Source organism: Archocentrus centrarchus, chromosome 3 (assembly GCF_007364275.1).
Source record: "Archocentrus centrarchus isolate MPI-CPG fArcCen1 chromosome 3, fArcCen1, whole genome shotgun sequence".
Classification (NCBI taxonomy): Eukaryota; Metazoa; Chordata; class Actinopteri; order Cichliformes; family Cichlidae; genus Archocentrus; species Archocentrus centrarchus.
Window position 1 is genome coordinate 4500135 of NC_044348.1, and position 13105 is coordinate 4513239.

Sequence of the window (13105 nt, forward strand, 5' to 3'; positions counted from 1 at the left end):
GTGACAAATATGCAAAAACAAAACAAATTAGGAAGGGGGAAAATAATTTTTCATTGCACTGTATACACTCACCAGCCACTTTATTAGTGGCAGGAGAACTGCCCCTCACTGGATATTTTCTCTTTTTATGACCATTCTTTGTAAACTCCAGAGATGGTTGTGCGGGAAATCTTCAGTAGATCAGCAGTTTCTGAAATACTGTGACCAGCCCGCCTGGTGCTAACAACCATGCAACATTCACTCTCACTTAAATCATCTTTCTTCCTCATTCTGAGACTCAGTTTAAACTTTGGCAGATCATCGTGAACATGTCTACATGCCTTAACGGAATACCTTTAACAAGCAGTTCAAAAAGTGTACCTAATGAAGTGGCTAGTGAGTGTGCAATCATATAATTACACATAGATGTAAAAGTCAAGACAATCTTTTAGATGATCCATGAACAAATTTTCATTTGATTTTGACAGAATATAATATAATCATGCAGTTAAAATAAATACAAACAAAACAAAATTTGAATAAAAATAATATGGATTATTATTACTGTACCTTGAATTGCATGCAGTGAATGGAAACTTACATCCATCTCTTAATGTGTGATATGCTTTGGAAAATGGCCAGAATATCTGTGTGAGCTGTTAAACTGGAAGTGCAGCCAGCCTGTAAAATTTCTCTTTTTTCAACAATAAAGCTGTTTTAGATAACAGTGAAGGCTTGTAAAAGGCACAGCTAAAGCTATATTATCATTTATATTCAATTTTTTTTTTTTGTGAAAATTATGTGAGGGGGAGCCTAAATGTGTCTATTCAGTTAATGTCTCTTTGACATGCAACATGCATACAATGATAAAAATCACTCAGAGATTCACCATTCTAAATGGATAGTATTAGTCTATTTACTTGGGCAGCACAGTGGTGGTTAGCCTCACAGCTAGAAGGTCTAGGTTCGAATCCACCTTGGCCCGGGCCCTTTATGTTCTCCCTGTGTTTGCGTGTGTTTTCTCTGGGTACTCCAGTTTCCTCCCACAGTGCAAACACATGCAGTCACTGGGGTTAGGTTTATTGGTGATTCTAAATTGCCTATAAGTGTGAATGGTTGTCTGTCTCTCAGTGTTAGCCCTGTGGCAGGCTGGCGACCTGTCCAGAGTGTACCCCACCTCTTGCCCTGTGACAACTGGGATAGGCTCCAGCCCCTCCGTGACCCTGAACAGAATAAGTGTAAGAGAATGGATGGATGGATGGTATTTACTTGAGTGCATATACATTGTCTCTTGTAAACAGAAGCTGTTCTTATTCTTCATCGTCAACATAGGTTAACATGAAATTAAGTCAGCAGCTGGGGAGGAGCTTGTTGCAGGCATTATGGTAATGTGGTGTTAATTGTTACAGATAATAACAAGTAAAGATAAACTATCTCTCCCTTGGAGTCCACATTTTCTTACAACATTGTAAATTTCTGTTCAGTTCGTAACAAATAAAAATATCTTGGAGGGCAATCAAAGACCTGACTAATTCATAATTACCCATCAGGCAGGTGCTGAGGCACCAGTAGAACCCAATCTGTACGTCTGCATGTACCCTCATTAGGACATTCATCAGCAGATTGTTAAAAGCCATATAATTTGGGAGGAGGGATGGGGTGCCTCGACATTTTACATCTGCTGCATCATTTTATAACACCCACCTCAGGAGCTTGAGGGAACTGTGAAAAGCTAGCAACATTCTGTAATGTTTACTGTAGAGTAAATGTCACACCAAACAGTAAATGTATACACACTCCTTTTACAGTTGAAGGAGTGTGTGTTCTCTTTATTTGTTTCCATTTTGTGTTGGTGGTGCTGTTAAGTCATTTTCATTCTGAAGTTTTTCAGCTACCATAAAAACTGTGCCTTTCCTGCAAAAACACAGTGTCTCTGTTTTCTTTCAGTCACTGAAAAATGATGACTCAGTAGCCAAGAAAGATGTGCAGAGGATTTTGGAGCTCAGCCACAAACAGAGGTAAAGTGGGGCATCATGCATGACTTAGACATGAGTTACCAACAGTCCTGTGCAGCTCACAAATACCACCAAAAAGTAGGTTAGGAAGTAATAACCATCAGTAAAAATGCATGATGATTAATCAAATCATGTCTTCTGGTATGTAGTTGGTATATTTGTGAACCTCTCTCAAATTGCTTATTGGTATTATGATGAACAAGATAAGTACATTTTGTTTTATATTTTTTATTTAAAATAAATGATTAATAAGGAAAAGTTTAAATTTAGGAGGAGCTTTTCATGAAGATATATTATACAATAAAAGGGTGGCCAGGATCCATTGATTATCTGTAGCCATTTACCACTGCCACAGTCATTTGGATGAAATCTGTGTCAGCTAATGGAGGAATCCAAGTCATGTTTTGATTCAAACTGGATTCAAACAGCAATCACAAATTCCTTAAAAAGTAATACGGACACATTCCACCAACTAGCAGTTCAGTATTCACGCAGCAGTAGCATATCCAAGATTACACCACTTTTCAGTCTTCATCATCTAGTGACATCTTCAGATTCTGTTACATGTCATTGTGGAAGCTAAACTTTGTAGTTCTGAGAAAGCTGACAACCAATTCACTTTTAGATCGAGGACTCGGGATGACTTCATCAACTGGTACTGTTTTGTTCATGAATTCAACCACAAAGAGCATTCAAAGCTTCTGAGTATTCATTTGAGCCACCCTCCATGCCAACATGACAAAACACAATTTCTCTGTTGAAATAAGAGTAATAATAAGAATAAGAATATGCTTTATTTATCCCAACATTGGGGAAGTTCTGTAGTACAGCAGCCAGCATATGAAAAACAACATACAACATATAATACAATACCACAGAACAAAATAGCTCAGAAAGGTTAAAAAAAAAAAAAAAAAAAAATATATATATATATATATATATATATATATATATATATATATATACTAAAGAAGGTACTTAATTAAATAAAAAATACACCAAAGTGAAAAAAAAATCTAAATCTAAATATCATGCAATAAAGGTCTTAAAATCTGAAATGAATACATATGAATATTTTGGTATGAGATGTTAAAAATTTTCTGTCTGTTCTTGTGGCAGCGGAGCCCAAACAGATATTAGAGAACGTGTTCAGCTGCGGGTCCAGTAAGTGGTGCAGAGGATGATCTAGATCCACTAATTATTCACGCCCATGTGGACGACCTCTGCGTCAGCAAACAAGAAACAACAACAGCACTGACGCAGTCCAGCAGCTCATAATTCAACGTTCAGGCCACAGAATTGTTCCTTTGCAGTAAAATTTCTGAGCTCACACCACATTTCAGTCACAGCTAATGTACTCCCTCCACATTTCCTCTTCCCATTCTAATCCAGGCTGGTGGTTGTTACATAAATAGAATTTTTGGTTAGCTAATTCTCTCATGTTAGGTTTTACAGTATATGGTCGAAACTGAAATTGAACATAGAATGTGCCAGCACCCACAATTACTTATTGCCACTAAGAATTCATGCTTACATAAACTGCAGCTCAATTAAAAAGCAAAGGGTTCAACATTAAAACCAATCTGTTTTGTTGGGACTGTTTTGTGGTTTAATCAGATTTGACTGGCTGATCATATTTTCAGATTTACATGTTGCAAAATAGTTACTGAGACTGAAACCTCTCATGTGAAAATAACAAAACAAAACATTGTTTTGTCATATGAGAGATAAAAAAAAATGTCCTTGCATATTTAATCACATCATTTACATCAAGTAGCTGATAGAGAAAAACAGCTTTCATGGCTTGTAAATAATAACTTATTCACTATTACTGAGACTGCTAATTCTCAGGTGTTGGCCAGTGTGTCTGCAGTACACCCAAAAGCAGATAGATAATGCATAATTCAATCATAAATCGCATAAATGCATATCTCAAATTGATATGGCTGTTTTCAGTTTGTGAAAAACCAAGCGTCTTTGATTTACCACTTCATTTTTTTTTTTTTTTTTTGCCAGCGAGCTGAAAAAGTGTTTAGCTTAAGTGCTTTACCAGTTAGGACTGTCTGATTAATGTTCTGTGTAATGAGACTGCTAATGATTTGGAGTCATTCATGGCCTCCATCCTCTCTGAAATGTCAGCCTGATTGAAGTCCAGCCTTGTGTGTGTAGTATCTTGATAGCCAATCAATAGTCTATCAGCAGTCCGTGGCAGTTCTCACATGTCATCAAGCTAAGAAACCATAAAGCAGCAGCTTGGCTCAATGTTGCCTACCAAGCATTTGTGAGCCACAACTTTTTTCAAAGTGTTATTAATCCACCTTTGGAGTTCCATGTCTGCCAGGTGTGATTACCAGCTGGCTCCATTATCACGAGTGCAGACAGGTGATTCATTGCAGGTTGTTTATTCTTGACAAGTCTTAACAGAGATTTGATTGGCGCCTGAAAATAATTTTTGCCACAAACTGCAATGCAACAAAGCTGTTTATCAAAAGAGGAGGTTATTGGTAGTAAAATGTAACATTTTAAGTTTTTAAAACAGCACTTAAAATAGCTTAACCTACTGTCAAGCCTGTTTTTATTCACTTATCATCTGGCCCTTCAAAGTATGTCAGTTTCACATTTACTGTCTCTTTTTTTTGGCAGTTTGGACAGTTTTGATATATTTTGTGCAAACTCTTCCAAGTATTGGATGCAGGAGATGCGAATATAAATGAAATACCAAAGCAGGGGTGGTTGGTTGGTCACTGTGAAGAAAAATGTTTTCTAGTTTGAACTTATGCCAAGAGACAAGACCACTGGCATATAAAATACAGCAGTGTATGACTGCTGAGCAGTGACATCCTTTCCACTTTGAGTGTTGCTGCACTGCCTTGAAAGATAATGTCGCCTGACTACACTGCTGGGTGACTGTGACATACATCATATACTTAGGCCATGCTTGGAAACGCTAAATAGGCTGTTACTCCTAATTTTAACTGGGTTACCTTGTGATGTGATTTCTACAAGCGTTTTTGATACCACTGACCCATATCCCTTGCCTCCTTGATTTATAATTCCCTGTTATCTGTGCTCAGGAGCACCAAACTGTACTGAATTACAAATTATATTCTAATGCATAAAATTTTAATTTCATGTTAAACACATAATTAATTCTGCATTAGTCATCATACCGCATGAATAATAGCATTGTGGAGCATTTTAATACACTACAAGAAGCAACATAGACAGTGCGGCAAACTAAGTCATCTTGCATCTCTTCTTTCTCCTACAATCTTACAGCCATTTCTTATTATTAATTCGATGCGAGTGTTTGTTAGACTGTATGTTTGTTAAGGATAACATACATACTGTAGAAAATAAAATATAAATAAAAATGGACTGAAGAAAAATGTGTGGCTGCCATCAACCAAAGTATTAAAATAAAGACCTAAACAAAAACATTCCAAAACACTAATGGTAATCAGTTCAGCTGCACATATTTAACCAATGCCCCCGTCCTTTACACCCTAATTGCAGTTAAGTAATGTGTTATTGCATCATCCATTCATAAATTAAGGCGAGGTTTTGATCTTAAAAAAATATGTGTGTAAAGAAAATATTTCCTTTTGATTCAAATTCCTGAATTTGTTTATACCCTGTTAATAGACTGTTTGGATAATTACACATTCTTAATAAACCATCATATTTTTTGAACTTTTGTCAACTGCTTTACAACAGATCAGAGGAGATGTAAGTTGGTGACAAAGGTAATAGTGAAATTTGCTTCCTAGAAATTCTGTGCAAAAAAAAAAAAAATGCTTTTAAAGTGATAGATCTAAGAAGGTCATTCTGTGGTAGAGCGGTCGAGGCCTCTGAGAATGTGAGGAGGAAGTGCTAACAGAGTGTTTCTCACTTCCCTTTCGCTTGACAGAGAGGAGATGAAGTCCCTGCAGGCAGCCTTGCAGAAGCAGCTGGATGAGGCAAATGAGAAAGCGGAGAAGCAGCAGGCCACGGTAAGACAGAGCTGACCTGACCATCAACATCCGGTCTTGTCTAACCAACACTGTCACCTGTCACACGGGGGCCCTCAGTGATCCACACTCATTACCCAGCAGCGAGCTCCCACCTCCATCCTTCACCATATAATTGAAACTCTCAGACAGAGAGAGTGAAAGCTTTGTGTTTTGTTTGAACAAAAGCACAGAATTCAAGGATTATTATTAAATAAAATAAAAAATAAATAAATAAATTAGCAACGGTTTGAAATAATTGTAGTCCTTACAAGTGATTAATTTTCTGTTGATCAACAAATCATATTCAGCTCCATCTGAAATAACCACATATGCAGATGATACTCTGCTCTAATTGCCAATGTTACTGAAGATGCAAAATGTGTCGATGTAGTTCAAAAAGCAACAAAAGCATGTTTGATTCTGTGATAACTTGCAATACATGCAAGCATGCAACATGCAATACAAGAACATGTATCAAATTTAACCGCGATTGATTCTTTCCCATTTTTTTATGACTCCAATATATTGACAGAATTATAATTAAAATAAGGAGGATTTTGGTGTCAGCAGAACTCATTATTTCTGTTGACTCCAGTTTTAATGATCACAACCTTTTATTTAGTGAACAATTTAAAAGAAATGCACCTCTAAGAAGCTCAAAAAAAGTTTTTTTCTACCAAACAATATGAGAGGCAATGAATACTTGCACATATAAATTGATATAGGAAATAGGCCTAATTTTGAAAGCAAACCTTTATTTCTTCACCTGCTTGATGAAGGTGTAGGTACACATTTTAATGTACAAGGGCTCACGCTGAGGCCTGCTATAGAATTCAGATAAAAAAAAAATCATTCTGGCATTGGATGTGGCTCTGTAGATGTGTTAGTGATGCTGTATTGATATACTGTATGTGGTATGCATTACTGTATTGCCCCACATTCCTACCGTCATGCTATTCAGAGAAACCCTCTCTTGTTCTTCCACTGCTCTCCTTATCAACAAATCAGCATAAATCCTGTCTAGCTGCACTGACAGCTACGTCCTGGAATGCTTCTAGGATTTTCAATATATGCTAATGAAAATCTGTCCTGTAACAGTACTGGCTTCTTATGCACAGTCACAGCATTTAATGGGCACCATGACATTACAATCGACAATCAAATCATGGGCTCTTAGCGAGATAAACAACAGTACAGTAATATTTCAGATGACAGTGGTGCCATTTTCCTTTGCCTAGTGACAAATCCCAGTTTCTGGTTTTTGTGGTTTGACATTTACGTTCTGAAAAATGGCATTTATCACACTTGCTGAGATTTAAGATTCAAAAGAACACCTCAGCAGCATGCAAATGCTACACATGTTCAACAAAACAATTAAATACTCTATCTGGTCCCCAGAGAACAATGGAAATATAAAGAGAAGCACATTGCTTGCAAAGTCACAAAAACAACATGACACAAAGTTGCTATACATTTGTTGATATATGTGAGTAATTACATTCAAGTTGGTCTCTACTTCAGGCAGTATTTTACCATAAGCAGAGGTACGTCTTCTGTGGATGGAGATGGCAATCTGTTGGTTGGCTGCTTAATGCTTTACTTTGATAAAGATGAAAATATCTTAAGAACCGTCAAATGTACGAAATTTAGCACATATATTAAGTGGACTAAATTTGGCAGCCCGCTTTCTTTGTGTCACAATAAATTCAACATCTGTGGAATAAAATGTAATATTACCTTTTAGGATTGCCAGAGAATTTGAATTATGTCTTGCAATAACTAAGTCGATGTTTTCATTAACCCTGACTGTCCTGTTGAATCTTAATTTGTTCAGTACTTATGTATAAATACAAAAAATAATGGCATTCCCATCACCCTCATCTGTACTTTCTGTTTAGTACTACTTTTAATATATTAGCAGACCAACATACTAAATTATGATAGTGAAAATGGTGAATGTTACCTGATAAATATAATGTTAACATGTTAACATATTTATCTGACCACACACTCAAAAAGTCACTAGCATGGCTGTAGATTCTTTGCTATGGACAATAAATAAGGTCAGTATTTTTTGATTTGTTGGTTGACCAATCTGTTAAGTCCATGTTTATTGCTGCTAGTCCAAAAGGACTATTTCAATGCCTGTCTCAAGCTATGGTACATTGATTTCATTCTTTACATTTCAAAACACACACAACTGTGTGTGTGTGTGTGTGTGTGTGTGTGTGTGTGTGTGTGTGTGTGTGTGTGTGTGTGTGTGTGTGTGTGTGTGTGTGTGTGTGTGTGTGTGTGTGTGTGATATGAAAAAAGCACCTTGAGACTTTGTTTCCGTTATGAGTCTTGAAATACTTAAGTACTGCAAAAGGTTTGTTTTTTTTTCTTCTTTTTTTTAACCATTCCCGGGGGCTGTGGTGGTGACTGCAAGCCTCAAACATGAACCTTGATGTTATCATGCCCTGCTAGGGGATGTGAGTCAACTGGTGAGGCTTAGTTTACTGCTCCCCAGGGCGTATACCTGACATGAGGGCACCAGACCCATGAATCTTTTCGTCTTTGTCCTGAGGACTATGATGATGACCTCTTTCAAGGACACACCATGTTTAAAAAACCTTTTTTTCTAGAATTAAAAAAAAACAAAACAAAGACAAAACCTTGACCTATCTGTCTTACACACTGAATTCATTTACTTAGATATATGGTAGCCCATGGCAGCAGTTTTTGAACCTCTGCATGGCTGCAACAGCTCCACACACACACACACACACATACAAGTTCACCATTTCACTCTTTCACTGTTTTTGTCTTTAAGACAAATTTATTCTGACTAATTTGTTTTGTTTTGTTCATGATTATTTCAGCAAATCACTGATATTGGCTGATATAGTGGCAGGGCTCTAATAAAAATAAAATGTATCAATGCGGTGACAAATACCTTTTGGTGGAGTGGGTGGACACACATACACAAGCCACAGGCTCACATGGGAAAGACATGTCAAGCTCATGATGAAAGGATTTTGATAAACAAAGATATTACTCTGACATGAGAAGCATGTGGGCTATTAAATCAGACTTACAGTGGAAAATATGGAGTCGCTCACTAAAGGAATAAATACCTCAACATATCTCACTTGTGCTGCAATCAAAGAGACTCCAGTGAAACATTTCTGGACACTTGCTATGCCAAACCTATTTTTTAAAGCATGACAGAAATGTAATATGTGATGGCTTTTTTTTTAAAAAAAGGTTTTCAGGTTTTTGTGGTAGCCAGCGAAAAAGTGAGAAATTGTGCTTTGAAATGTAACCACAGTATGGGGGCCCCTGTGCCGCTGTCAGTTTGCATCTAATTGCATTCATTTATGGTAAAAGCCTTATTTATGTTGTCTGATTTGAACCTACAGGTTAAACTGAAGGCAATAAATAAATGCTAACTACCTTTTTTTTTTTTTTTTTTTTTTGTAAATGCTGGCATAATCATAAGCATTCAGTGTGCTATTGCACAGATGCATAGATGAAGTGTGAAATGTTCTTTTTATTCAGAGACAAAATGAGTCAACCAGGATGTTCTTTCCTTCTCTTTTTGGTTTGTATGTATGTTTTTGTTTTTCTCCTTTTTTTTTTCTCTTTCTTCTCAGGGACAGTGACAATGATTGAATATTGATGTTAACTTGGCCAGGTTGGGGATGTCGGTCACCTGCTGTGGTCTAGCTTACAGTTCCCCAGGGTGCCTTGCTAGAGTGACTTTGAATTTTATCCAAAATGAAGAAAAAGAAAATATATATAAGAAAATATATTTTTTCTTTTTTCCTGTGTGTGTGGAGAAGGGGGGGGCTTTCTGATACAGAATTGTCCATATTCAGTGCAGTTAATTAAACATGCACTACTTCAACTTAAAAAAGCATACATACAGCTGCAACTTCTGTGAGATCATCTTTGTTTTGTCTTTCCTGTCTTCAGATTAAATTTCTTAAAGTGGAAATGGAGAAAAAAACCAAAATCATCAAGGATCTACAGCAAGAGGTGAGTCATCAAAATGTTATTTAAAACTGAATCACACTATACATTCATGAGGTATATACAGACAGACAAACAGAAATGAAGGAAAAACACAGCACTGTCTAAGTGAGGTGTTACTGTAGGTCACCAAGTTACCAATCAAAAGCTGTTTGTCCCCTGGGACTGAGAGGAAAGCTTGTTTCTCTCAAATGTTTTCACGTTAACAGGCACTTTGAGAAAGGTTTTTAAAGAAAAATAAATATTTTTGATCATGTTTGCAATCATGATTGCCATGGCTTCCACTGGTTAAGAATCTGGGCTCTCTTCGTCTGCAACCTCAGTGAAGGATTTCTCTGCAGGGTTGTTCAACATCTGTGCAAAGTAGTTCATCTAAAAAGAAGTTCTTTCTCTTTGATTCTGAGGTTCTGACACAACATCTAACACTTACTGCTGGTGCCTTAGACAGCTAAAAAAAAAAATGTAAAAAAAGCTCAGTTTGCAGATACCATTGTAGCTCTACTGAAAATACGACTCCACGTTGATTTCTATAAGAATAAAAATATAAGCAAAGAAATTATCCCTACAGAAAGAATCAAAAGGACATGGCAAATGTAACACAGCGACACCAGTAACAGCTGCCTTTAAAGGTCTTCAGGTCTCTGGACTGTTCTATTATTTTTTGAGAGAGAGACATTTGTCTGTCAGCAATGTAGTCGACATCTGTAGACTTTGCTGTGACAAGTAAATCTAAATTGCACACTACCGCCCACTTTACTGAGTTTTAGAGATATGGAACACATCAGTTCGTTGAGTAATCAAAAGAAAAAACAAAACAAAACAATAAACCTGCATCTGCATGACATAAGGCTGTTTTTTAAGCCATTTTTCTATGAATTTGCAGATTGGAATGCAAATAAGAATGATAGACTTTGGAGATTGTTACGTTGTGTTTTTTTTTATTTGTGAAGGAAGACATTTAAATCACTTTAGTTTAAAATTAAAACGTTTAATAAAGAATCAGAAGAATTACATGTACATAGAAACTCTTGGTTCAGGAAATCACAGGCCATCCCAGTAGCTGGCTGTGACCCCCCACCTCCCAAGAAGAGCAAAGGTTCTAGTCTAAACATAACACTTTATGCTACCACTATCTACAAACGGCATCAGTTCAAAACAGATGGAGAGAACCGTGGTTTAGACTTGGCCTTCTCAGATTGGTTCATCCAGTGGCTAGTTCCGGCCTCATGCCACAGCTTCCTCCAATCAGCAATAAGAGCTCTAATCGTAATTAATAATTGTAACAAATTGGCTAATAAGCTAATAAACATGAACATATGTACGCAACAAATATGTTTAGGAGCAAATGTAACGCCACGTATTGTTTCCCACCTATGGTAAAGTTTTTTTGAAGTGCAAGAAAGCTATTTAATTACATCATGGGATCATGGGAAATGATGATGAACAGATACGGAAAATTACAACACCATATTGCTCACTGTTGCGCTGAGGAAAATGATTTTTGCCAGATGTTCTAATTAATTTGAGACCAGTTTTGCCCGAGCTCTGCTTCAGTAACATGATCAAGTGCTTCTGATGAAGAACCAAACAATCGCATAATGACATCAGTTTACTAAGATCAATCTGTTTCAAGAAGTACCTTTCAGAGTCCAGGTTTCTGTGGATTTATCACACATGTATGTAAGCAACACAGTAGACCACAAGCATTCTTTAATCACAAAAATCATGTGAATGATGTTGTTATCTTGCCCTTTCCCTCCTTAGAGATGCTGGTAGTACAATTCCTTCTGTTTCATAGTACTAAATTTTACAGAGTTTGTGTAGGTTGATCTTAAATTGTGTAAATGTGCTGCGTGCTGTCCTCAATTGCTCTCTGTGGAGTTTCTGACCTCTAGCATCATGGAGCAGTTTTTCTTCTATTTTTTCCCCCCAAGGTCATTGTTGTGCTTGTCATATGGATTCACAGGGGACAGAGTGTCTAATCTCTCCAATATTCCCACTGATCTATGGTGGCTGGTAATGAACCTGCATGCTGTGATTCTCTTTCTTTGTTTGAGTACATTTAAGTACATTTAAGAACAAAAAAGCAAGTGCCAAAGACAAAAAGGTTTTACATATTTTTATGTCAAATACTACTGTTCTGTCACAAAGACAGTCCTCTTTCAATAATTCACAAAATTTGCACTTGGAGGTCGGAATAGTTCTACAGTGAGTAATAGAAAGCACAGTTTAGATATAAAATATTTCAAACATAATTGGTTAATTATTCCATTTAATAGGTAATATCTGAGGTAGCAGAAAATCTTAACCTGATTAGGGTGGGTGCAGTTATGGCATAACAGTTCACCAATTTTTTATTTTAAATATTGTAAAAAAAATAAATAAATAAAAATTAGTATTAAAGCAATTTTTATTATTTTTTTTTTTTTTTAAAGCACAGGCTGGCGACCTGTACAGGGTGTACCCTGCCTCTCGCCCTATGACAGCTGGGATAGGCTCCAGCCCCCCCGCGACCCTGAACAGGATAAGCGGAAGTGAATGGATGGATGGATGGATGGAGTATTAAAGCAACTAGTACATAAGAAAAAGGTCACGGTTTGCGACTATTTAGATTTTTTGACTGGCAGGTGAGTGACATAAGACAGATGAAGCTTTGTGCACTTTTTTTCCCTCTTCGTGGCTAATGAGGGAAGCACTCTGCCACTGCCACCCTCACACAATCTCTGTCCAGCCCACTGATGTGCAGAAACAAGTGTCACTGGGTCATCCAACACATTTCAGCCCTACTGTATTGTCAGTAGGGTATAGTCAGTACGGTAAGGTATAAAAAGAAATCCTGCCTTAGGCTATTGTTAACTGCTATTTTTTTTAGCCTGCTTAACTCTCTTGGGGGTAATCAGAGGTAAATTTAGAAGCACTTCTATAATCAATCAAGCGATTTTCCCAGCAAGAGCTTCCACATGTTGGCAGATCAGTTTAACTGACTAAATGACCCATAAAGATGGCCATGATTTGACTTTGTAATGAACAATTAGAAATGCTTTTACTCTTAAACAACATCTTGATTTGGGAGTACAATAAAACACACAGACAAAGAAGCACGAG

The 13105-nt window shown here is 36.9% G+C and overlaps 1 protein-coding gene across 3 annotated transcripts in view; it reads left to right on the top strand.

Moving 5' to 3' along the window:
• The window catches only part of luzp2 (leucine zipper protein 2), a 148630-nt gene that overhangs the window by 75619 nt on the left and 59906 nt on the right, over nt 1-13105 (top strand). For 2 of the 3 annotated variants that reach the window (XM_030726331.1, XM_030726332.1), the window contains exons 3-5: nt 1927-1997; nt 5905-5986; nt 9944-10006. In XM_030726331.1, coding sequence (XP_030582191.1) covers nt 1927-1997; nt 5905-5986; nt 9944-10006 — 216 coding nt within the window. Of the gene's footprint in view, nt 1-1360; nt 1365-1926; nt 1998-5904; nt 5987-9943; nt 10007-13105 lie in introns of those variants that run through there. The other variant, XM_030726333.1, reaches the window with a different exon arrangement.